General features: G+C 38.5%; 1 protein-coding gene across 4 annotated transcripts; it reads right to left on the bottom strand.

Annotated features, from left to right (window-relative positions):
* Positions 1-2,574: 2,574 nt before the first annotated feature.
* On the bottom strand, positions 2,575-27,391 carry ATG3 (autophagy related 3). Of its 4 annotated transcripts, XM_075167424.1 has the most exons (13): positions 27,225-27,391; positions 26,133-26,210; positions 24,082-24,123; positions 20,708-20,757; positions 19,405-19,475; positions 17,513-17,620; positions 15,400-15,449; positions 13,269-13,350; positions 12,713-12,747; positions 11,796-11,951; positions 10,982-11,109; positions 4,485-4,553; positions 2,575-2,796 (listed from the first exon to the last, which is right to left on the bottom strand). In XM_075167424.1, exons 1-13 carry the CDS (start codon positions 27,294-27,296, stop codon positions 2,715-2,717), a joined length of 1,023 nt encoding a protein of 340 aa, XP_075023525.1. In that variant the 5' UTR covers positions 27,297-27,391; the 3' UTR covers positions 2,575-2,714. The 4 variants fall into 4 exon arrangements, with proteins under 4 accessions (XP_075023525.1, XP_075023536.1, XP_075023527.1 ...); XM_075167435.1 differs by lacking the exon at positions 11,796-11,951; XM_075167426.1 differs by lacking the exon at positions 26,133-26,210.
* Positions 27,392-27,451: the final 60 nt, after the last annotated feature.

Below are 27,451 nucleotides of genomic sequence, written 5' to 3'. Positions count from 1 at the left end.
CAGCACATTCAACTTGGCTTTCTTTCTGTAGAGAATAAAAGTAGTAAGAATACCAGTGCCCACAACATGATGTTAACCAGGTGGTACAGGATTGCAAGAGTCTGCAACTAGGAAGATTTGCATCTTTTTATCATAAATCCTTGTTGGAACTGAAAGTGGATTATCAAAAAAAGAGAGCCTCTTATTATCAAGTTGTATACATACCTACTTCCAACAATAGGTATGATACTTTGGATGAATTAACTTTTTCTTCTTTCATATGGTTGCATTTTCTACATCCGGGTTTGTTTATTAGATTTGCTTAAACTCTGTTTGGCTTTCAGGACAGCATCTTTGTCTCCCAAACATCCAACTTGCATTCTGCAAGGTGATCTGAAGCTGGGCATCTGCAACTGACTGAATTTACTGTTGGGTAGAAAGGTTGGTCCCTCTCTTGGCACAACTGGTCCCCGTCTTGGCTGTCCTCTGTACCATGCTCTTACTTACATGAGAGCCCGTAATCAAGTTCTGTGTACTATGCTTAAATTGGCTTTCCTCTTTTGATATCTGTCTTCACTTCCTCTTTCTTGGACAGTATCTTAAGCAATGTCTGCATAAGTGAAGAGTAATGCTAGCTGAAACCTGTTAAAACTTAACCACACCCACTGAGTCATGCCATAGGATTTTCCCTATCAGACTAATTTCAAAGATGTTTTGGGTTTTTTGGTAACAAAGGAAGTAGCTGTCCTCCACCCAACAAATAGGGGGGTTTGGAGGGGAGCAAAGAGGGACTATGACTTAAAATAACCAGCAGTGATGCAGTGATTTTTTTTCTTTGCTCTGTCAGAATCTTTTGAAACATCCTTCTCCCTAGGAGGTGACTGTTCTCCTCCTTTAGGAAGGTGAATTAGTCTTTCACTGGTTTCCGCTATGTCGAGTTAACAAATAACACGTTCTCCTTTGTCAGGCAGTTGATAGAAGTAAGTGGCATATTTTGGGGTTTTTTTTAAAGTATAAACTGATGAAGGCCTTTTTCTCTAACCGTAGCAGGAAAACAGAGGAGCAGCAGAACTGAAGAGAACTTGCCAATGGCTTCTATCAGCACCATGATATTTAATGCCTTATGGCATTTGTAGCACAGAAATATCTAGTATCACAAAACCTGGAGCTTGGTGACTAATATGTGGTGCTCTGCTTGGCTGAATATCAAAGCGGCTGTATCTGAGCAAACAAATTTGACCTGGGTACACTTGCAGCAGTTGTGCCGTACGTTAATCCTTTTCTTCTGTTTGGGACTAGTATTAAAAATTCCTGTTAGAAGTGAAGATTGCTGCTGTAGGAACTGCTATAAACATATGCATAGTAACCTCAGTTATAGCTTCTGGCAAATCCTATATGGTCACTAGTGTGAATTCTCCCTCTACATGAGAATAGCTCCTGAGAAATTCTGCTCTGCTGGAGTCCCTTTCCTACTGCACATCTTACAGTTCTTGTGGCACTCTACTTGCCTTCTAGATCTCTATCTCTTGGTCTTGGACTTTGAGTACATTCTAGTTTACAGGTGCTGCATGCAGTGAAGATGTGGGTGAAATTTTGATTCCACTGAATCTGAACCAAAGTTAGGCACAGACAGCCAAGACGGGGACCAGTTGCGCCAAGACAGGGACCAACCTTTCTACCCAACAGTAAATTCAGTCAGTTGCAGATGCCCAGCTTCAGATCACCTTGCAGAATGCAAGTTGGATGTTTGGGAGACAAAGATGCTGTCCTGAAAGCCAAACAGAGTTTAAGCGAATCTAATAAACAAACAAACAAACATATATATATGTATGTGTGATGGTCCTTTCCTCCCATTTTCATTAATGAAAAGCTTACATTTTACAGGGCAGAAAGTGGCTGCTTAAGCCTGGATGCGTCTGCAATATCTGAATTCATAAACAACCCCATGTATATTTATCCCCAAAAGGAAACCATGCTATTAGACTACCAGTTAGTGTAGTTGAGGTAGACAAGTAATCAAGATTGAACCTTCCTCTACCACAGCAATATTCTCCCTTTATCCCCAAGCTGTAATTTTGTCAATAAGAATGTTTTTGCCTTTATTACAAGATGAACAGACTACATACTAATATTCCTTCTTTGTCTCCCAAGAAATTCCATCTCAAAACACTAGTCTTGCTCAAGTGTAAATCTAAATCACCTTTCAAAGATTGGTTAGTTACAGTTACTTTAGTTTAAGATGTAGTCAAACTTTCCTAACACGATGATCACTTATTTTCTTTCAGCTTTCAAAATCCTCCTCCAGCTAGAAGAAACAACTATTCATAACTAGGAAAAAAACACATAGCTCTCGAGTGAATTTAAATGGCAGGGAAAAAAAATAATAAAAAATTCACATTTTCAGGAATCAGCAATGAAGCATTAGGCTTCTACTAGGAAAGCAGATTTTAGCTTCCAATATAGACAAAAATAGCCTTCTGTTGAAAGGAAACTGAAGGAATTATGGAGAAAAAAATCCCACCTCTTAGTACAGTGTCTGTATAGGAATGAAAGTGATTTATTTATATTACACACAAAGATTTTTATTAAAAAGGCTGGTAATGGAACATTTTATTTTAATGCATCAACTTGATAAAAGGTTAGTTACAGAAATTGTGTATAATGTTGTATAAGTCACATGGATGGGTTATTTAAAAAAAGACTTGATAATTAGAGGAAGACATCTCTTATTTTAGTTACATCGTAAAGTGCCTCGTGTAGTCATATTCTATCGTTGGAATGACCGCCTGTACAAATTTCAAGAAAATAAGAAGGTACCTGAGTTTCTTGTTAAGGAAAATGTGCAATAGCTAGAAATCCGTAAAACAAAGCATAAGTCACATTCAGTGGTCTGCTCAACAGTATTTCTTGCTAATAGGAAAATAACACCTAGCAATTATACAGGTAGAGACTGGGAAATTAATACAGCAGAACTCTGGTAATGACATCTGATGCTTGCCCGAACATACAGACCTTCCTGTTTTAAGTTAAAGCAGGGAACCAGGAGTTATTTTCAATAAAACTTACAAACACCACACAAACATTTACATACTTAACATTTGTTATTAACAAATGCCTGGGTGAATTGCACCTAGTAAGGCTAATCCCTAGCTACCCTCCTGTAGTTGCAGGGAAAGCAGGCTCCTCCCTCAGTGTTTCAGTGGCTCAGAAAAAGAAATACGTTCCTGTTCTGAACCATCCTTTGAAAGAGCTCCTTCCTGTTGATGAGGGAAAGTAGAGAGATTAGCTTTGCTAAGCTGAGAAGTCTGCCTTTGTAGAGGAGACCTTCCTTGTCTGCCTTGTGTATATCACCTTCAAATGCATGTTGGCCCTGAATCTGCAGTCTGGAGTATATTGGATAATTATAAACTAAAGTCTCTGTCCACCTGGGACTGAGGCAGACAGCGAACTGAAAAGTTAAAATAAATCACTACTTTCAACTGATAATTAAGTTACATTGGTACTGGATACAAGTAAAACCTACTATTTTGGCATGTCAGTCTCATGGACCATTTCTTGACAAATACAAACTATATGATAATGAGGGAAGAAATTGCCTGTTAAAAACACCTCAATTTGTTTAGCAATAGCTAAAAAGGAATAAAAATCTAGAAAATAAGCTATTTTTAACTGTTGAGGAGTAGAAGACTTGAACTACCTTGCCAGAAAAGTTATTTTCCAGTTCAGTTTCAGTTGCTTGCTGCACGAATTGAGCAAGTCTCAACTCATACAGTGAATGAGAATTTTACTGATTCAGGGCCTACAGCTGCTCAGTAATCCCCCCTTGCTTGCCTTGTAGCAGCAAAAGCAGTTAGAACACTATTTTGAAAGGACACACTTGCTTCTGACATGGAGGTTACTTCAATCAGAAAGCACAGTATGAATTACTACAAAGCATAACTAAGATCAGTCACCTCGCTAAAAGAAAATTCTAAGTGTGAGGCGTTTGATATTGATGTTCAGAACTGTTTCAGTAATTTTCATTGCTTTTTTGTCAGCTGAATGTTTTACCAAGATATTGCTCACACGCAGAGTAGAGAACAATGGGACCTCTACACCTTTCAAAAATGAATCTCAGACTCAAATCTTATACAGAAGCTGCTGTACCAAGAATAGCGATTACACTCTGGCCAGAGTCTATGACCCTCCAGCCTCATCCTCTTACACTCATTTTTGTACTCACAGCTACCTCCTTCACACACCTACAAACAAGGGCTCAAACCTGTCCCTTCAATCCTACCTACCTTCCCCGTTGCTCCTGCCACCCTCCCTCCCTCCCCTTCAACAACTGATTAACAGAGTTTGTTTGCACAAAGGAGCTCATCCCAGAACTCCAGTAAGTGCTACCACAAACAGTTGTTTACTGCTTGCATACACAATTGCATTCCAGTTAGGAACCTTGAGGTAACAGCTCCTTACACTGCAAGAAATCTCTAATAACACCATGTAGTAACGAAAAAGGATACATGTGAACTCCAAGTTCTCCCCCACCTTCTGCAACAGTCTCGATTATTTTCTTCATCACTTCTGCATGCCTGAAAAACAGATCAGAAACAGTGAAAGTATATTAAGGAAAAAGTAACTCCCTCTTCATCTCAATAATATTAGGGTTTGTGCAAATTAAATAGTTTTGAACAGTTAGTTTCAGAAGCAGCAAGAGGAAGCTTTCCATTTACTAAGGAAAAAAGTCTCAACAATAACGGAAAGTTAATATTAAGCGATGAACGTAACATTATTTGCCAGCTCCTTACGTTCACAAGGGAAGAGAAGGATGTTCTATTCTACAGTGTAGACTGAGTGCTATAATGAGAGTCAATACATATTGCTTGTCACTAGTGTAATTGTTAATTGCTAAATGCCACAGAAGTCACCAGGTAAGTCCCCAGAAGGTAATCCTCACCAGCAGCAACCCCCCAGAAGTTCCCAGATGACCCCTGAAAAAGATGCCTAGAAGTTGCCGCAACTTTTTTAGCTGTCTCTGCTGCACTCTTGAATCTGTAGAGCTCACAAGGTATCAAACACTTTTACAATTAATAATTTCCTAGGAAAGGCAGGCTAAACCAACCCTGCAGAAATTCAGAACTGTTGCTCTCGGACTTACTTAGGGTATGGAAACTTTCTCTGGCTACAGCGGTAACTTGGGTTCTGTGGCAGATCAACGGTTTCTAAGCTAGCTGCTTCTGTCTCGTGACTCTGTTATTGTAAAGCACCACAGGGGAGGACAAGACAAACATTTCCTCAGGTCACTGTGTTTTGACATTAAGTCACCAACGACATACCAGAGCTACTATGAACCACACAAACATTTGTGTACAAAGCTGATCCTGGGAATATAACATGGAATCACAAAATAGCTAAGGTTGGAAGAAACTGGTCATCATCTAGTGCAACCCTCCTTGCTCAAAGAGCAGTAAACCAGAACAGATTGCTCAGGACCTTGTCTGGTCTGGTTTTGAGTATCTCCAATGATGAAGACTTCAAATCTTTTCATGACCACTTACAATTCAGAAGTAATGGTTTTGTGTTCAGTATAGTTCTTATACCCCATAAACCAGGGGATGAAGAGCATACAAAATCAGGCAGGAGAACTACTGTATGGTTAATTGGTGTTTTATTTATATATTTTTAACACAAACTCCGAGGTTGTATAACTTATCTTACTTTTATCTAAACTTCAACTTTGTTTTAAATTCATGATTCTGTAGGCAATCTTTATCAGTGAGGTCACACAGGGCTATGGACATCCACCTACACAACACTGCAAGCTAGTTAATAGTAGTAGTTTAAAACACCCATCCTGAAACAACCTGTGTGCCTGCTGAGAACAAGGAATAGTGGTAAGCAGTGTTTGCATAACTTTCTGACCATGCTTTGATACCATTATGCAAATCTAAACAGCTGACCAGTACTGGCATTTAGTAGTTACCTCCAAGGTTAATCATGCTGCAAGTGACTGCAAACAAGGAAGGAAGCTGATGCAAAGTTACCAAGACACATTGTAAACAGGAAAATGCAAGTCTGGGCAAATATTAAAGGTCAGCATTTGTTATTTTCTGTGCTGTTGGTCTTTCCAAATTAGCTAACCCTCACACAGTTGATTCCAACTCTAGATCCTCATGATGCCCCTGCAGAACACATGCCGTACCAGATGCCAAGGCCAGTTGCTTCTATATAGGAACCTGGCCACTGTCAAAACTTAAGCTATTTTTTGTACTGGCCCAGAATACAGGTCACCCTACAGCTATTAGAAATCTTTAATAGAATACCAGCTCAACTTCATGCATCTTAATGACGTGTTCTTTTCTGTTTTCTAAGGACTAGTTAGATATCTGGAATTCCATAATGGCCACAGTAATGGTCATTCTTACTGTCATACAGTTACTCATGAAAAGCTTTGCAGGTGCTTTACAAGCTTTCAAAAGTTTGTTTCCTGTTTTCAGTTTCCTCCTGTAAGAAAATTTTGAGGAATTAATATAAAGTATGTATACCCCCTAATGGAAAGAAATAAGATAACTTCGGGAGAAATGCCATCTAAAATATCCTGCTATTTAGAAATCTCAGGGTTTTTTTTACTTCCGAATAAAAGTTCCCTGAAGTAACTCTTAACTCAAGATGACTAAATACGCTACATGTTCACCAATGCTTGTTCCAGGACCTGTTTGTAGATGACCTGAGCTAACAAATAGATCAGACATTGAAAGCATCTACGAAAATCACCTAATTTACTTTCCAGTATATCAACCAACTCTTGAAGTGGTTCAAGTAATAAAAATGAGTTACTATTCGTATTCCAAGTCAGAAATACTGCTGTTGCTATTGAAAATAAATTGAGATATAAAATTTAAGTTAAGAGTTAATACCGTACATTAAAGGGTTAAAAATAAGTTGAAAGAAGCTGATTTCTTAGATTGATTAGATGACCCTTTATGCTCTCATGTTTGCTTTCTAGCTGAAGAACCCCTCTCCTGCTTTGCAACTGACCAAAGCTGTCAGTCAAAATATTTGTTATTAACTTCACATTGGAATTCAGCACAGATGACATACTGACATTGTCTGAGCATCAGCTGGAAGGGAAATATATACCATCAGAAAGTAAAAGTAAAAAATAAAAGCCTTCCTGACATATAGGGGAAAAAAGACCAACACCAGAACTTATTCATTCCCTGCCCCCTAGCCCCTTGCTGTTCATAGAGATAAAAGGCCTTCCACAAGGCTTTCAGTGTAGTGGACAACAACTATAAGCTTCCATAACAGAAGGTAAAATGCAAGACTTCTTAGGACAGTGTACTTTCAAGAAAAAAAATTACCTATGAATTTGATTCAGTGTCTGTAACTGCTCAAACACAATGAGACAGGTGTGGAAAAACCCACAGTCATCATCATTACAAGAAACATTCAGAATTTGCAATAGTCAGTTAACCTTAAGATCTACAGCTCACTGATCCTTGCAGTTGCCTCTAGTCACTTCCCTGCAGATATTTAGAGTATGTAAGAAGGAAAAAGAGTTCAAAAGCCTGTCACCATTTATTCTGAAATAGAGAAAAATAAGCCCTTGGAATTAGTGCAAGTAATTCAGATCTAACTGTAAACGCGTTTAGTAGTTAACTAGTTATAGTCCCTTCATAACACCCACATAAAAAAGTTGAGAATTGTGATTAAACCAGTTTGCAGCAATTAATGAGGAAGTTGACTATGTTCCTCCCAGTACCATAAAAATGCTGACAAGAAATACAACTTACAGCAGAGCTGCAAGATGAACAATTTCAACTAACTACTCAAAATAGAAGCAATCTCAAGCAGCTGACAGCAGCAGCACTCGACTGCCATTTCTTTCCTTTCTCTGACGCATGACATAGGGATATACACGTCACAAGAAACAGCCAAGTAAGTTTAGGACCATGCAAATACCCTACACTACACAATTCTCGTAACATGCAGGGAAGCAATAGCAGCAGAGCTAGCTAAACACTGGTTCTTCCTAGCTAAATTAAGAACAAAACAACATTTTTGGCTACTGTTTTTCACCTCGGAAGCTCAGACCTTGTTAGCTGTTACCCTTACCAATTTAAGAAAATGGAATAGCTTACCTCGGAGAGTAAGAGAACATGCTTAAAACCTCCATTTTAGATACACTATTAGCTTCTTTCTTCAGAGCCTCAAGATGATCTTTTCAAACCTTTCTGATGTTAAGCACTTGCTGGTCAACTAGATTGCTTTTTGAGAAGGACTAGGCAGTTTCGTCCACATTTAAGACTACCAACAAATCTGTCTCACTGTGATACCAATGATCTCTTTCATGCTTAAAAGACTAATTGGGACAAGTGCCATAATGCAAACCATTTCTTTGAGTGTAGATGTGGATTACATAACAAAGGCACTGGCACTTCACTGGCTTCAGAGGGAGAAGTGAAAACATGCCCACAGAGCTCTCATCCATGAAGACTCTCAATCCAAATTCACAGACTAGCATTAAATTGGTTCTTACTTTGCAAAGTTTGCAAATAATTGCAAAACTAAGCAGATTACATTGCAGCCACAGCCTAGTATAAAACCCACAGGTCTACCTAGTCAGTGAGGGCTGTCATGCCCAAATATCTGGTCGTTTTTTTTCTTCTGAGAGTGCCCTCCCAGCCTGCATTCATCAACAGAAGCTTCTTCCCAACCAATTTATTTGCAGGGCTTCCAGCAATCACTAAATTAAGCCTTGGCTTCAGACTTTTTTTCCTCCTTTTCTTCTATTAGTCATCTTCCTAGTCAGTCTGTTAAGCCTTCCTACGTTCATCCCACCTGACGCTCCTTCAAAAACACTAGTTGCACAAAAAGCTGCATCCATTCTTTCATTCAAAACCATGCAGACAGCAAACAATAAGACAGTCAAAGTCACCAGCAGATTGACATATTAAGACTGACATATTCATATAAGGTACAAGAATACCTTATTGGATCAAACCAAAGGTCTACATCATCCTGCTTATTATCTTATAGTACCTGCTCAAGAAAGAGGCCAGAGCAAGCACCTAGTAATGCTTCCCCCAAAGTACTACTAATTTCTGGCAATATGCAACCCAGGGACTTTCTAATTCTGGAGCATTCTGATAACTTCACTTTTAACAACTCTTGACAAGTTTTTTTTTCATTAACATCATATTGCTTAAACAAATATTTAGTTTTATTTTAGGTGCTGTGTGCAGAGTTTAATCCTTTTTCTGGCTTTGAACATGCCAGCAATGAGTAGCATTCAACACCACCATTTTTACTATTAGAAAAAAATTAACACCTATTACTTCACCTTCTGTGCCATTCATGAAATCATAACTCTCCTCTCAGCTGCCTTCTCCAAAGCTGAAGGGTCCCAGGTTATTCAATCATTTCTTAGGGGAAAGAGCTTCATAACCTCAATTATAACCCCTCTGTATCTTTTGCAGTTTTAGCCTTCCTTCATCTCACAGACAACAGAATAGATGATCAGAGCTGTACTGCAGTATTCAACATGTGGGTGGTCCCACAGATTAATAGAGACCTTATGCTGTTTCCTGTTCTATTCTTTATCCTTTTCCTAACGCTTTTCTAAGTTCTGCTTCCTGTACTACTCTTGAGCACAGAGACTGACATTTTCACAGGTCTGTTGTATTAGTGTAGACTTAAACCTGAGGATTTAAAGACCAACAATAAACTTTACCACTTTAAAACTTTCTGCAAGACAGCTAAACTGGGGAAAAAGCTATTTCCCAGTTGTACAATGGCTTCTCTGCTCAATATTGTCCAGATACAAGCCTGACTACTTGGTGAAAGCAAAGATTGTTGTAAAGCAGTAAAGAACAATGAACTGGAAGAAACATGAGATACAGATTTACAAAGCCTATGAATATACATCCTCATAATAAGATCAAAAGCAGCCATAAACTACTTGGTGCAAAGCTCCCGTGCTCTCTCTCTAAAAAATGATATACCCTTCCCAAGACTAATCTTATGATCAAATAATTCCTAAAACAGAAACAAGAATGTTTTGAGTCTGCAAAAACTACCCCAAGCTTGTCAACAACAAGCTGATTATTTGATACCTCAGCTAGTGACATGGATCCCAGAAGTGTTTATTTAAGTCAAAAGAAATTACAAGACTTAAAAGGGCAATCTGGACTTTTGGGTTTTTTTTTTTTTTTTTTAAACATATGCAAGACTACAAAGGATGTCTCTTTTTTTTTTTTAAATGAGATAAAAGCCCAAACTCATATCTCTAAGTTCCTGCTATCAAGAAGCTGAGGAGTTACAGAGCCAATATCTTGAACAGTGTATGACTAAGACACCTAAAACGATGTTACAGCCTACATGTAAGATGAAAGGCACCTTTCAAAGACCTAGAAAAAATATCTGTGCAGCTAGTCAAACTACAGACCCCCTACGTCTTGGGTGAGAAATGTGGAAAATGCAATAGAAAAGACCCTAAAAACATAAGTGTGTTTTGCACTTGTATTCAACAAATATTTCAGTGTGGTGATTAGAGGACCTCTATTAATCAGTGTAAAATTTCAAGGACTTCTGGGGGAGCAGAAGGTAGTTATTACAAAATAAGAAAGAATTATTTCATGTTCAAATAGCTTTTTCTGCTACCGCAGTATACATTATACTTTTACCCTCCCAAAAAAGCAGCAAAGAAAAGTATAGGAGAACTTTCTTTTACGGAGTTCTAGCAGTCTGCCATCTTCTGGAGTCCGTAGGAAAGCAGAGGATAAGCAAGTTGAGCAGAGAGAAGACAGCTCTAACTGCAGAATACACTTGCAGTGGTGAGCATGGAATGACTTCAGAGAATCGCTGATATCTTCCTTTCATACTGCCTCGGAAGCTAACAGACCATTATGGCAGCCAACTGTGGAAATATGCTCAGAAAACTTGAACCAAATCCTTAACTAGACCAGTGAAGTGCCTTGTGTCTGCATGTTGAATCAGACCAGAAACAAAGACTTACCTGCATGGATGAACTGAGCACATGGGAGGTGGAGGAAGATGAGGATGGTTTTCAATTGTCACTGTTTTCTTGACGTGATCTTGACTAATATCTTCATACATATGCTCTACTGTTAAAGGCTGCCGTTGCTATATTGGAAAAAGGAACATGAGAACCAAAGCATTACTAACAAAGAATCTTTTGCTCCTTCTCAGCAATTCTAACATCATTAACAGATGAAGCACCATAAATTATAAGTATCTAATATACAACAGTTTTGAAGGTACACTGAAAGAACCGAGTGTGTTAAAATCCATATAGTACTAGTACAGTACTATAGTATGCACAAATAGTATGCACAAATTTTTGTTTTTAATATACCAGGTGTATGGTAAAGTCAATATATTTGAGAACCACCCAGGTTCCCATCTAGGTATTTCAGCCATAAGCCCTAACCAACTTTAACTCAAGTAACTTAATCATTAAAGGGAAGAGTGGTTTACCTAATCCTCTCCCTCTGAACATTATGAAAACACATACCTGCTTACTTGACTAAGTTTACTGGGGTTATTACTAGCTCTAGAGAGCTAACAGAAACTCAAATGACAGAGCACGATTTCCTTCCTTCCAAAGGTGCTCGGTTACCAAGTACAATTTTCAGTGAAATTGTTCCTACTTCCTGAATGTACCGTGAGTCCTGCCTGCAACCCTGGCTGTATAATGGTTTTTCTCACCATTTTTTCCTTTAAATTTCTACTGTGAATAAGCAACAAAATAGCCTTGCTATTTGACACGGTGAGTCTAATTTCACAGAAAAAGCCCAACATAGCTATACCTCATCATATCCAAATAACCACAGCCTTGGAGTTTGGTAATATTTGTCATAAGTGATGTAGAGGTCATAGGTTCTAGTCTGTAGAATAGCATCTTCCCCTCCAACATCAACTTTAGCTTTGTTAGCTTCTACAATCTGTCTTGTGTCAAGCGTTGCCTGGTTCAAGGTAAAAATGACAACATTAGTATAGTCTTGTTTGGGTTCCCTCCTTTCGCATCCTAATAGTTACGTAAAGCTGTAAAACTGAAATTAATGTTCTTAAGTGAGCATTAAAAAAACATAGGCTTTTGGGTTTTGTTTTTATCTTTAAATTAGAAGTATCAGTTTCTCTCTCACCAAGTGTGGGGTTTTTTGTTTGTTTGGAGTTTTTTGTGTGTTTTTTTTTTTTTTTTAATTTTTTTCAAAAAGGTCCGATCTCTTAAGGAAGCATGCAACTACATTGTCACATCCCACTCCCTTCTTTCACCAATAACTTTTGAACCCAACAGACAATTCCAATGAAATTCAGAAGGCAGAGATCTCAGTTTATGCAGGTTCATGAAGACCTTAGCAGAGTACCACACATAACGATGCCCTCTGTTTTCTCTCATGAGTCTGATGCATCAGTGTAATCTATTGAACCTATAAGCCGCTCATCCTCCACAAGTAAGCCTCAAAAACAACCACAGCATTTTTTTTACCTCTTGTGAATACAGCACTGTGTGTAAGCAGAGCGAAAAGGACCAGCAAAAAAAGCAAAATTACTGTGATCAAAATCTTTGAGCATGTAAGAGTTAAGGTTACTGCAGCAGGTTGGCAGGAGACAAATCCATAACAAGCTTATTATGTCAGCCATTTGTTGTCATTATTTTTACTTTGCTTGTGCTCATATTGGTGATAAGCATTGTAACAGACAAGACAGAAAAGTGTTCACTCACATCATCTGTCTCCAATAGCCCACTTTCTTCATACTCTGAAAAGAAAACCCATAAAATTCTGTGTTCAGCTTGTAGCTAGTCATCATGTTTCTCATTCATAAACAACTCCTTTAAAACAATCTACATGTATCTAAAGATGTTTTATTCCGGTAGATTTCCCAATCCCCAAACCAGACTGCACCTTTTTTAATACAAACTTGACCAAGACCACAGTAAGTACATGATGAGAAATCCTTAAGTGGTTTTAAGTAGGCGTATCGGGTTTAAGTGTAGGTATGAAGCAGGAAGGAAGCTGTGCTAAATCCCTAATTTATACTTGCTTGGATCTGTTCTGATACTCAAATTAACTTCCCAGTCACTAACATTCACGCAGGTTTCGGCACACAAGTTAGAGTAAACCTGCATCAATAAGACCATATAAAAGATGATGAAGAGCATATGCCTGCTGAATTTTTCAGCATGCATTCCATGAAAAGAAAGAGTAGTGTTTCTTAGAGTGTATTGCTTTAGTTAAAGGCCTGAAATAAAGCATGTCCCACCCAATTTAAGGAAATACCTTCCATGTCTGCAGCTTCTCCTTCATCTTCCTCATCATCATCTTCACAAGATGCTGAACGTTCTGGTATTTTTATATGATCCTTTAGAAGTTAAAGTGAAAACACTGTTTTATAGACTGCTGCATCTACACAGCCTAACAGCCCCAGCAAATTTAAGGTATGAGTCCAGTCAATACATACAGCCAACCAGAAAAATAATTTCTGCAATATTAAGGAGGACTACACTGAACTAAAATATTTGCTTATTAACCAAACATAGTTTCAAAGTCCTAGTATGACATTAAAAATCTGCTAAAAAGTTCTCCTTTGACTTTGTAATCTGGAATGATTTAATTCCTAAGCAAAGAAGGATAAACATGGTGTTAAACAGCCCATAATTTCTTTTCAAAAAGCCCACCTATTTCAAATGAAAGGCAATGACTAAGCATGTAGGTTAAGATTTTGTATGTGCTAACCCACAGCCAACTGTGCAGCAGTTATCATAGAATCATAGAATATCTCAAGTTGGAAGGGACCCATAAGGATGATTGAGTCCAACTCCCTGCCCCTTGCAAGACTACCTAAAACTAAATAGTATGACTAAGAGCGTCATCCAGTTCCATAAACCAAGAGTGTTGTCCAGTTCCATAACTGTTTTTAAAACACAAGAGAGTCCCAAAAGATATCACATTTTGATACCATTGTCTGAGAAAGCACAGTCCAACAGAAATGAATACGGCACAAACCCCCAGCCAACTTTTTCTTTTGGGCATTGTGGGCCTATGCGTAGCATTTGAACCCAACAGATAACCCCAGTGAAATTCAGAAGGGGGATTTACGCAGGTTTCATGAAGACTTTAGGATAATACTCCAAATAATGATTACAATTAGAAGCTGCTCTAATTGTAAGCATCAGGTGGCTGGTTTCCTCATTAAAAAAAACCAAACAACAAAACAACAACAAACGAAAAAAAAAACCAAAACCAAAACCAGTAAGAAACTAAGTTGTGAAGTGCTTTGGCAAACAGAACATTAGCAGAAAAAGAGTTGTCTTTCTGGATTGGACCTGTGGTCCAAGAAATGAAGTACCGTACAACAAGCAAGTTTTTCTACATACGATATATTATGAGTGAAATCCAATTCGTAACACACAACAGCAGTTATGAATCACAGTAACATTCTGCAAGTATTGTGTTTTGCAGAAATAGTGATCACCTCTAGGTATTCCGTAGTGTGTTTCTTTCACCCTTATGTTACTCACTTGGGAAAAAGCAGTATTTTTACTATGTTCAGCAGAGTCTCACCTGAAATACATGCATTTCACAGTTCACCATATCAATAGCATTTTGAGCTGTTTACAGCTGTGTGGTAGCATGCAGCAGCCCGTTCTCTTTCCCCCTAATTTTTAGAATCCAAAGCTTTGTGCTTGGATGGTTTAACAAACTCCCATCACACAGAGACAGAACTCCACTTTAACAACCAACTCATCTTTAAAAGCATTTTGTGTCTCTGTGACTTTCTCCATATTTCTTAAACGTGTTAGCTAACACATTTCCATTTCAAGTACTTCCAACTGTTCTCAGATTCCTGAGAACTTAAGTTTCAGATTTGGCTCCTGCTGCAGAGTGACCTTTTGGAAACGTGCAGAAACTGATGACTTTGTAAGACGTATACATTTAAACAGTTTTAATACTTCTAAACTTGAGGGCACAAGCCTGTCAAACAGGACCAAATGTGTTAAAACTCCACTTGCAGTAGTTAAAGACTACAAAGAAATACTTTACATCCCTATATTATTTTAACATATAAAAATTTCTTTATGCTGGATCTCCAACCATAAGTTTCTTGAGACACAAAGGTGCAGTATCACTGTAAACCGAATTTCATTTTCGGTTTATAGAAGCCTGGCACAAGAGCACACTGGCTAAAGACATTCCAAAAAGAACACTGCCTCAGTAAACGCATAGTAATAAGGAGATGCACATGCTTAGACTAATATAATGGGCTCTGAAGGTGAATGTATATCTGCAACACACATAGTGACAAAGTGTATTTTAGTCTTTCACAGGCAGTACTAGATTGCTGCAGGTAAGACTTCTATTACCTTTAGGGTCCTGTGATAAAGCAAGAGGAAAATTTAGAAACAAATACCTTACTGTCTAGTGTGATCTCCTTAACTGCTTCTGTTGCACCCACTATACCTGTTAATTGAACAAGAAGTTTGCATTAACAAGCTTGTTTCTTTGTTACAGAATAGTATAGAAAGAGGTTGTGAAGATTTCAGAAAGCAGCATATGATCTTTCCAAGTTACATCTCACAAAAATTTTGATATTTGAAGGGCTGTTTATTTGGTATTGGTAGCATGCTTCGTGCTGGACATCCATAAACAAACCATACCAGTAACATGGAGCACAACAGCACAGCTGTTGCACGTCATACAAATTTTGTTGATGGAACACTGCAAAGTAATTTGGATTTTTATTTTAAGGAATTTTTGCATAAAAGTGAGTTCAGGATAGGCATTCACGTAACAATAATGGAATTCAATTTCACAAGTAAGGCAGGCATTTATGAATATTTCTGAGCATCTTGAAAGCAAAGTGTTCATGACAAAGTCATAATGTAGCATAACACCCAATACTTTTAGCTGAGAGGAAGCAGGGGTAAAAAACGTCCCAAATCACAGTAGTATCATCAACTCTTGAGTTCTTCCCCATTAGCTTTCTCGTTTTACTGCAGCTCTCACCCAGTACTCTTTGGGATACGTGACAAGATTCTGCTTTACACCGTAAATTTATCTAATTAACTTTTCAGCTGAAAATAAGTTACATCATTATGGAGAATGAATCTGGAATCAAGGCTCAGCAGAAATAACTGTTTAAAGAAAAGGAATGCCAGTTGAATGCTGCTTGGAAACAATGCATTTCTAGTGGCTGTGTGATCGTTTACATTTTTTTTTTTCCCCTAGCAGAAAAAGTGGTGTTATAAAGGACATTTATACAGATGGGTGGAAACAGACTTTTTGATCTCCTTTGACAGCGTTTGGAGACCTGGCCAGGTCTAGTAAGAGTCTTACAGTTGTGCTACCACAGCATGTTGTCCAAACCAGACAACCCTAAAAAGAAAAACTTGGCACAGGAGTCTATCCACAACAGGGATGGAGAATAAATCCTTAAAGCAAGGATATGACAAAATTATGTCAAACTATTTCTTTGGTGTGGGGTGTTCAATTATGAACTGCAATGCATTTAAGAATTGCCAGTGATGAAAAATGTACATCCACAGAAACAAAAGGCATCTTCTCCCACCCTTTTTCTCCCCAGCCTGGCTGAACTATTCAGAGAACTTCTTCCAGATTATAGAAAAAAAATTTACACCACAGAAAGTAAAAACTGAGCGGAGTATCTTCTAGGTTTGGAAATGGTGGAGAAAACATCATTGAAAGACAGAATTTTATTAACTCATAATAGAACATGAAGAAACAGACTGAAACTAATAACACTGCCAATTCTTAGAAAAGAACAAAAGAACATGTGTAAGTGTATATGCATTATAAGAGGCTGTGCTAGAAAAGCTACTGAGATAGATGCATGTAAGCAGGAATTTTTAGACTTCTTTATGAACACAAGGTCATCTAAGGATTTAGTGTAAAAAAGGATCATCTCCCACACTCATCTCTGTATTTAACAATATTTTCTTTCTTTTTAGCACCGCCCCCGCCTTCCCCCAGTGACCTCAGATACTCAGATAATAGCTATTTTCTAATGATTCCCTCTTTTAGCTCAATCCAACAATTCAACAGAATGGGAAACACTGAAATAGTTAAGTTAGTTAAGGTCATCATTAAGATAAAGATCTTGATGTGCTTGACATGCATTCTTACTAAAAAAGAGAAATTTGTGTATTCTTCAAACGAATAATTTAAACCAGCACTCTCTTCACAGGATCTCCTTACTAAGGAATGAGTCACTATACAGCTCGTTTTTTAAAGTAACTTCCTAGAACTTTAATAAGAGAATACTGAAATAATTTATTGTCAACACCTCTAAAAAGTAGCCTGTTTCAGGCATATACAGGCGTACAGTTAAACACCTGAGCAGTCATATACCAATCAAGTGAGTAGCTGGCAATGTAACTTATTTCTTCCAGATTAGATACTAGTACACAGCCATCTATATATAAGAAAGATTTTACTTTCTAAGAGCGGAAACTGAAAATCTTTTAGATTACTAAACACGAAGTCTGAAGCAAGGCTTTGAATACCTGCATTGTGAAAGGTGTCTACCCATCCCCCATCACCATCATCTTCTTCTATAATTGCTTCCTGCTCATCTGAGTACTCCATTTGCTTACATCTTTTGTAGCATGGCACTGCAAAAAATTGCAAAACAAAATGAATGCAGCCATTCCTATACAAAACCAGATTGGAGCAAGAAATTATTCTACAAGGCCTTCTGAAACGTGGTAGTCTCTCATATATCCTTATTTAAGGAATCCTAGAGCTATATTTCAAATGCAAAAGCATGAACTTAAAAAAATACCTTGATGTGCTGTATGAGATATTTTATTTCATGTACAGTACAATACTTGAATGAACTCTTAAGGCCACAGCTTCTGTTACCCATTAGAGCATTTTCACACAAACTCATAAGGATTAGAAAAGAATTAACTTTTCATGTCTCAGACTGCCTATCCATTTGTTAACAACTGGAGACAATCTATTAGCTTTCTTCACAATGCTAAACATCTTTTAATCCAAGTACAACTTTGCCTGGACTAGCATCAGTTTACTGATCTTATTTGTCTTTAGAATTCTGCTAAAAGTTTGCATCAGCTATTTATGCGATATATTAGGTATGTTTAGTTATAAATTAACATCTAAAAGTTTAGAAGAGGTTAGAATTAACGTGTTATTTAGAATAACTTCAGTCATATGCATTACAGTGCCATTCAATTACAGATTTATACAAAGTTTTCAGAAAATAGTCAAAGAAAGAATGTGGATCTGATTAAGGTAAAACAGACATTTTCCAATATCATAAACAAGAACTATGTAAAAAATGCTCCTTTTCTACTAATGTAGAGAAAACAACTGCTGCATGAAGTGCAGAATTTCTAAATTGCTCTTGGACCTTTCAGAAAGGGAGAAGAGGAGCATGAAAGTTACAGTGAAGAGAAGTCCTCCAAAGACTTCCAAAATGAGGTCTGTGGGATGGCTCCCAGCCTCACCCACAGCCCACAACTTTTACTCAGGTGGTAGGCCAATGTGTCACCATTAGAAGGAAACATATTATTTTGAAATGTGATCTAAAAGGGTCAGAGCAATGTGGGATCCTGGAAGTGGGGGGAAAAGAGAAACAAAGTAGATCACTTGGCCATCCAGCCATCAAGATCATCTCAGGAAAGTCTGTCCAACACTACTACAAGCATTTTTCCATGATAGCACACTGCAAGACTCCAAAAGCCAGCAAGTGAAATCAAAGCATAAAATACAATCCAGTGCAGGTAAAAAATCTCCTCAGGCTGTTCTTAGTACTGAAGGTTTGTCTAATGACAAAGTTTGGCACATTTTCATACAAGATCTCTTGGGAAAATTATTTCCTCATGGTTGTTCCAAGATGAAAGCTTTCTTATCCAATAAAAAGGTAGTCACCACAAGTAGTATATATACAAAACTGTGACCTGATCAAAATTTGATTTAAAATTGTATTGTATATTATAGTTATTGAAAGGGATAGTGACATTAGTCATATATCTGAACTAGAAGTATCAGTGTCACCATGAAAGACATTTTGGGAACACTTCAATAGCCCAAGTTTTCCCAAAAGAAAGAGGAAAATAAACGTATTTTCCTTTTAGACACTGAATATGAGCTGAAGGACAGGAGAAAGAAAAGGCAGAAAAGGAGGTTTATAATGTTCAAGCTTCATTTCTCCTTCAGCAAGGCAAACTGCATTACTCGTATAAAGCCCTAGTAACAACTGGTCTAAGGAAAAGATTTTATATGTGCAGGAAAAACTTTTTTAATATTGCAAAGCCAAAGCATCCAAAGTGCAAGATATTTGCTTCCCCTGTCAATACAATCAGGAGAGTTGATAGCACAGTCAACCATGCTATCAATCCTAAGAACACTTATATTTAAACTTCAGCCTTACCATTTTTAGTTACCAAAAACTGTTTGTCTGTTGGCAGATAAGCCTTGACTTTTAGTTCTTCTCCTGAAGCCCTGTAAAATGAAGTGCACCATAAGAGGTTGAGAATTTGATGATCTGCAAACAAAAGAACCCTTCTATTTTCAATTCATATCAGGAACATTTTATATACTCCTCTTGACCTATTCTCAGAATCTATTTCCTATTACTTTACTTTTGACTATACAAAGACTTTGATGTAGGTTTGGGGTCAAAGAGGTTGGCCACCCCTAAACTATGGAGTCTTGGATAAAAACTATTTTCTGCTTCAAAAACTACTTTCACTTTGAGATGGCCAAGCAAAGACGGGTTGACAGAACAATCTAGTCTATATGAAACTTTCCAGGATTGGCAACAACACAGTCCCAAATGTTTCTAGAAAGCAACTTCAGAAAAAGCAAGAAATAGACCTCTAGAAATATAAAAACTGCCCATAGTCACCAGAGCTCAAGTAATCTTTGCCAAGCTCACATTACTCAAGCGTTTGCCTTCAGTGGTTTTTGGTTTGGAATAAGAGTCTAACATTCTAAATAGCCTGTTCCAAACTGCTGGCACAGACTCACATCTTGTTTTCCCTGAAGGAGACAGTAAAAAAGCAAGGAACAATGATTCAAGCATAATAATTCCTCCTTCAGCTCTTCATGGCCCAGTATAGAGCCAAGGACCTTGATGATACCAACTGCACAGAAACTGCCCATCTAGGCACTAACCGATTAGTTTTATAATGCTAGATGCCAGTAAAACATGAGGGAGCACATTATTTGCAGCCTTATTGTACATGAAAGAGAAGTGATTTCCGAGGGCAAGCACTGCGCAAAGTGATCTGATGTGGGCCAACTTGAACAAATGTAATTAACAAATGCTTGTCTAAAATACCCTGATTACAACTAGTTCTTAGCAATTCCAGTTGGACATGGTCTTTCCTTTTTCAATCACCAATACTAAGACAAGCTCAGGGAGACAAACTGCTACTGCAGCTAAGCACTGAAAGCATTCACAGTATGTACCAGCTTATTTCCTCTACAGTCTTAGAAAAACAAAACAAAATAATCCCCAAACAAATTCTCATCTCAACTACTGCTACACAGAGCAATAAATAAGCCCCGCCTGACTTAAAGATAGCTTCATCATAAAAACAGCAAAAGTTCTTCTGCAAGAGTCCATGTACTATTCTGAAATGAAACAACTGTATAGTTGCATCCAATGGAAACACATCAAAGCACAGATATGGATGCTAGCTTTCTATAATTCTTTTGATTTTACTTACCATTGCCAAGTAGGGCAGTGGTGAACTAAGTGATCTCCAGCTGCAACAAACTGTTAAGGCAGGGAAAAAAATCAAAGTCCTGTTAAATACAGCATAAGAAAACAATCTCAAATTTTTTTCAATATTAATATTTCAGTTGCACATTCCTTTGACAGATTAACTATTTGACTAATAATTGTTTATATCAGTTCAATGCTTTCTTTTAACTCCATTTTTCAGCTAACCATGAAAACTCAAACACTAAATTGACTTCACCTGTAGGAAATGCATATTAAGCACAATAGCAAATTCAGATAAAGTTTCAAAAGCCGTAGTATTACCTACCAGTCTTTTAACAAGCAAAAAAGTTTCCTAGACCCAGTAACACTGTTTACTTTGTGATGAAGAAAGTGTTTTTATTTGCCACTCTTCAAAGTTTTACAAAGACAATGAAGAGCTTAATGGAAAAAAAAAAAGATGTAATTCTCTTCCGGTGTTCTAAACAATTTAGCAGCAAGAAGAAAAGTGAGACTGACATCAATTCATTGAACCAGTGAGAGAACTGCTACAAAGGAATAAACAGTATACATTTTAAGTAATGACCATGATTACCATAGTTCACCGCTGACTAAATATGGATAACCAAGTACTTACTACATCAAAAAATTTATGTATAACTTCGTTCTGAAGAAATAGCTTTTAAAAATCTTCACTCTACTTGTTCTTAGAATCATAGATAAAGGTGTTTATAAAATCACATCACTATTTCAAAGCGATACTGGAAAACTCATGCTAGACTTGTGAATGAACTCAAAATTCACCCAGCAAAGTCCAACCCACTGGGCTTATTTTCTGTCCACATAAATTGAGGAAGGCAAGCCTGCATTTAAGAACAGTGATTTGTGTGGTCTTTGCACCAGTTACTTTTGAAAAATGAGGTGCACACCTATTGCTGCAGTTGCTTTCTTGTCTTAAAATGCCAGTTTATAACAACATACTTCCTAGTTGACCAGAAGGTGATGAGTTGTAGAGCGACACAACAGGCTTGCAGTGTGTCAGCCATTTTCTCACCATGTCCTGCAAAGCGAGGTGTATCAGCATAGTGGAAAACACCACAACATGCCTGCATATGGATTAACAGATTTAATCTCTGCAGAAGTGATTTCTTTCATCCATTTGCCAACAAAACTCTCTAGCAAAAATGAAATCTTCACTTTAAAGAAAACAGCAATCCCTCCCAATACGTATGAAAGTTTTAAAACTCATTAGCCTTTGCATAATAATAAATAACACATGGAACTCCAGAATTATTTAAAATTCTCAGTTCAAGGAACTGGAACACTGTTTGTGGCACCAATGTTAAAATGTAGTATTAAAGATGAAAAAAAGTATCCTGTTCTTTGTGGGTCTAACAGATGCAAAAATCTAAAACAATACCTGGAATTTCATTTGCATTTTCTGCTGCTTAGGCAGCAAAATTATCTAGCTGGTTTCACTTTCTATTTCTCAAGAGCTAATGCTATCTCATACCTGAATCAATATTGCAAAAGTGGCAAGAGGTCAATTTTAGGACAAAATCTTATTTCTACTCCTGGAAAGAACGATTTTTAAGATTTGCCTGTACTTATAAAATTAAAACAGGTGTTATCTTTCTGAGGTAGTAACCAGTAAGAACTCATAACAGGCAAGAATTTCTTGAAATTAAACCAAGTACACAGATACATGAAATGAGGGAGTAGGTATTGAGTTTGATTAATGAGTCATGTTTAACCTTATTGCTAATTGATTCATCTTCAGAGGCAAGCCACACGAACCCCACAAAGTCTATAAAATAGTCAGCATCTCAGACTAAAATACAGTTGAGATTCATTACCCAAAAAATCCGAACTCATTCAAAGATAACATCCTAGCATCATTATAATGAATTCAGTTCTTCTTTAGCAATCATTACTATATAAAGACCAAAATCATCAGGGAAAAGGCAGACTGTGAAAAGGACAATCAGCAGATCCATGCTCCGGTCTCATCTAAATTTAACAAAAAATTAATCTCGCTGTTATAACTGCTTCCCTTGACTACTGCTTTGAAGGATCCAATATATTCATCCTAGCAGCATCTAACTTTATACAGAGAATACATACTATTCACATTCTCTTACTGGTGTTTAAATGCTGCAAACTGTTTAACGTAACATAGTGTGGCTCTTGCTATGTTCTATAAAAAGTACCTTTTCTTTCAGTACTACTGCAAAGTTTTCTCCCATAGATCAAGAAGGGTCTAAGCATAAGTAGAACATTTGTCTAGACTTTCTCTGTAAACAGTTATATTTATTTTATATATAAGATAGATTATAAATATATTATGTAATACATAATATATAAACATTTATATACACACACACATCTATGTATGGTTATCAGAACAGCAGAACATTATGTTGCTAAGCCTGTTTTTCTGAGTGGTAATTTTCTGGATCACAGAAAGCACAAGTGCTTGCTTGCCATGCAACATAGCACAAAAATGCTAGGTACCAACGTCAGGAAAAATACTTCCTTCCACATATACCTGCACCAGTCATAATTTGTTCCATCATCTTCCATCTCTTCTTCACATTTGTGCATTCTATCTCATTTTTCTTTCATTCTACCTAACAGTCTTAACATTGTTGTTTCATACCTCTGTAAAGACTGTGTATTTTCAGAACAGTAGCACTTTAATACGAGAAAAAGCAGAAAGGGGAAGTCGAAGTAACCCTAGACAATCAGAGTTCTTACTATTCTAGAAAAAATCCTATTTGTTTCTCTTTGCAGCAGACTCCTTAAAAAGCCACAACGGTTTGGCAGCAATCCAAAATAAAACCAGCCTGGAGCAGCCTATAGAGAAGAGCGGCTGGGGGAATCATTGGATACTTGGTGAAGAGTGGGGCGGGAGGGAATCATTGGATACTTGGTGCAGACAAGCATATGTAATGATTTAGCCAGAGCACTGGAAGGCTTCCACAAGTGAGGAAAGCAAGGACTGTTCCCAAGATACAAGTTCCCTTTTGAGTTGCTTATGGGAAAGACTATTGAAATCAATATATTCCTGTTTTAGTCCTTAACTCCCATGACAAACAGAGCTGTTGATCTAGCATGAGCTTCCTTACAAGCTTTTCAGGACATGATACGGGAAAAAAGCATCCCACATATTATATGTCAAGCATCAAGAGGAATTCTGCTGTTGATCTACTTCATCTGTAGAGCAAAAAGGCCATTTAGAACTTCCACTTTGTGAAAATTGTTTCAAGAAGCAATAGTTAGTTGGCAAAGAAATGAACTGTTTGAGATGTACATAGTCATTTTGAGTAAAATTTATCATTACTTTCAAAATATATTTCAATATTTCTAAATACTTACTTCTTCAGGTGTAATTACTCCAGTTTCTTTAAACTTGGACTCCTGCAATAAAGAAAGTTTAGAAATTTTGAGCTCTGCTGACAAATCAAAGTACCCCATTTTACTGGTAAAGAAAAGTATCTGCTCTATTTTTGTCTTGGAACTAGCTCTGTCTGCAGAGATTTGTGAATCAGCTTTTAGGCAACCTCTGCCAGGGCTGATATGCAGCTTACTTCCATATCCTATAATGTAAGACCCAACAAAATTACTTGTGGCAGAATGTGGGGTATTATGAAAAAAGACCACACATAAAAAGTAATTTTTTTGCTACGGCCAATTATATCAATAATGAAAAGAAGCTCCCTGGCACTGAGGATTACATTTGCCAGTAAGAGACAGAAAACCTGTTGGAGTCAGTGATTCTCACAGTCAGGACTTTGGGACTCTAGGCACTGAACAGCAGTGCAATGCATCAGTATGAGGCTTTGCAGTTAAGAAAGGTCATGAAATGAATGACCGAACCAACTTTTCTCTGTGGTAGGAAAAGTGATGTAGAAAGACTTAGTTATTAACTTTTTTTGTACCCATTTCTGTGCCTTCATTATGCACCCCATGGAAACAGTTTTGATTTTCTTTTCTTTTTTTTATGAAGGAGAGAATAGATGGCAAGCAGCAACATGATTTAGTTCTGCATGGAGAAATGAAGTACTTCTGCATTAAAGACGACATCTATGAAGTCTAAGGATACAACATTTTTAGCATATTCAAACCTAGAGTAACTGTATTTTACTTCAGACTTCTGTTTTTTTTTTTTCATCAGAAAAGCCTCAAGCACCAAGGAAAGTTACTGTTCCCCAGCATTAGAACTACCTAAGAATGGCTTTTGAAAAAGAATACAGTTTCAACCGTGGCATAGCTCACTTTTCAAGTTTTTGCATCATCAGTTACTGAATAACTTCCTGCCCTAAAGAACTCATGATTTTTTCTATCAAGACTAAAAGCAGCAACTGAAAAGTACCTACAACTGTCTACAACTTCACCTTATTCAATCCTTAGGAAATCATTCAAGAAAACCAGCCACTGCTTAACTTGGTTATTCTTGATGCTTTATCCTGGTGCATGTTATCACCTGTGCTATGTAAAAGGAAAGAGCACACCTGTTTCATACAATACTGATTACTTCCCTTCTCCCTCATTTCTAAAAAAGAGACATTTAAGAACAAGATTAAGATAAGAAAAACAGCAGTTGTACAAACACCGTAACATCACTAGATGCTAGTTAACAGAAATCAAAGAAAGTTCAACAATCCTAATTTAGCAATTTCGATTGCTGTAAAACCGAGAATTCTCGATAACACATTATGCTGCACCACAGTGGAGACAACTTGCTATTTAACCTCACAATGAACTATAAGCAGTAGGCAACATGTTTCTGGAATTACATAAGGAAAATATGTAAAAGATCCATCCTCTGTTCCTTGAGGTTCACTTTTTCATCTCTGTACATTCTGTGGTATGTAAGCTAGTAAGAGATACAGGTCTAGTTTCTTTCCGAAGTTACCAAGTTGGAGTATTTATTTCAATCCCTTGTAAAGGGAACATATACACATAATATTATCACCTCCCATTTATCGGACATTCTACTCCTGCCTCCTCCGAACAGTACATCTGGGCACAAGAACTCCTCCACTATTACACCAGCTGTGCAACAGCAACTGTACTTTGGTAAACAAGTCACTTCACCTTTCCATGCCACAACCTCACTGCAGCCCACATATGTCACGTTGGTAGGGAACTCTAGAAAGGTCCACTATCCAGGCAAGAGCATACTATATACTACAGAGGGACAAGTTCAATTAATAATTGAGTATCGCTGTCTTCTGCCCAAAGATCTAACCTGCAGAGTACAAGGCATATAGAAGGTTACACTGTAAAACATCAGGCAAAGAGGTTGCTGTCATAAACAATTACAGTAAAAGTATTTTTTCAAAAACATAGAAAAATGTGAAAATCAGTAGTGAAAGAACTGCTGACAAGTTAAGCATTCACACACAAAGTTGTGTTTTACTTACATAAAGAAGTATTAGTAAATAGGAGGCAGAAGATGGGATGTGGTCTAACAACTGCAGAAAATCACTATTTGTTTCTACCTAAATAAGCAATAGCAGGAATTATAACAGATGTGCTGCCCACCTTTACAAGCAGACTGTTACAATTCACTCTCAAGAACCGAACAGCCCATTTCTACTATTCACAGTTACTTTAGCACACAGAGGCTTGTATTAATATAGTAATGCTGATACAGAAATAAGCTATGCTACCTAACTTTATACCTGCTCATGTAACGAAGGTGTGACTAAGTTTTATATCAGCTGAAGAAGTTGCACTCTTACCCCAAATAACCATTGCAATGCATTCCTGAAAGCAGGCTTAAGCCTATCAGTACACGAGCATCTTTGGATTTCCATTCCTGGTCACACAACCAGTTAAAGTTTAGCCACTTTAACAGAAACAGCAACAAATAAGTTATTCCTTGAGCAGCAGGACCAGCAACACCCGATCTTCGAAGGCCTGCATCTTCCAGGTGAATGCTTCCACCCCTAATGAGTTGTGAGCCCCAACTCAGCTTCCCTCCATCCCGTACGCCCCGGTACAGGATGAAGGCTGACAGCCTTGCTGCCGCAAGGCTGCCCCGGCACAACCTCCCCGAGGCATGAGGGGGCACCGCGCCCTCGAAGACCCTCCGCAAGCTGCGTAAAGCCGCTGCAACGACAGAGTTCGTCGGGCCCGGACAACAAGCGAAGCCGCAGCAGCCGAGCGGCTTCCGGGAAGGCGGAGCGACTCCCGGGGCGGTCGGGCGCCCCTCACACCCCACCGGGGCGCAGGGAAATGCCCGCGCCGGCGGTAGCGGCCACAAGAAGCCGCCAGCGGGCGGACAGCGTCCGCACTGCGGGCGACACCCCGGGGGGGGAGGCCGGGGCCGCTCCATCACCACCCGCGACCCCGGCGGCTCACGGCTCCGCGGCCGCCCCGCCGCAAGAGGGCGGGCGCGCCCCTCCACCCTTAACGGCTCCAACGCCTCAGGGAGCGCGCGCCTCCCCTCACTTCACCCCGCCCCCCCCCTTCCCCCCCGCCCCGCGCCAGGCTCCCGCGCAGACCGGCACCTTGAGCACGGGGGTGAGGTACTCGGCCACCTCCAGGGCCTTCCCCTTCACCGTGTTGATGACGTTCTGCATGCTGCCGGCGGGCCCCGCGAGGAGGACAACCGCCTCCCCCGCCCCTCGGCTAACGATCTCCGCGGCGGCGGCCGCCCCGGCACCACCGCCCCGCCCCCCCCGCCGCTCACGTGACCCCCCGCCCTTCCCTAAGTTCTTCCCGCCCACCCTGTGTC

The sequence above is a fragment of the Calonectris borealis genome, chromosome 1 (assembly GCF_964195595.1).
Source record: "Calonectris borealis chromosome 1, bCalBor7.hap1.2, whole genome shotgun sequence".
Taxonomy (NCBI): Eukaryota; Metazoa; Chordata; class Aves; order Procellariiformes; family Procellariidae; genus Calonectris; species Calonectris borealis.
Note: the sequence above shows the minus strand (reverse complement) of the source record. Positions and strands in the feature narration are given on the sequence as shown.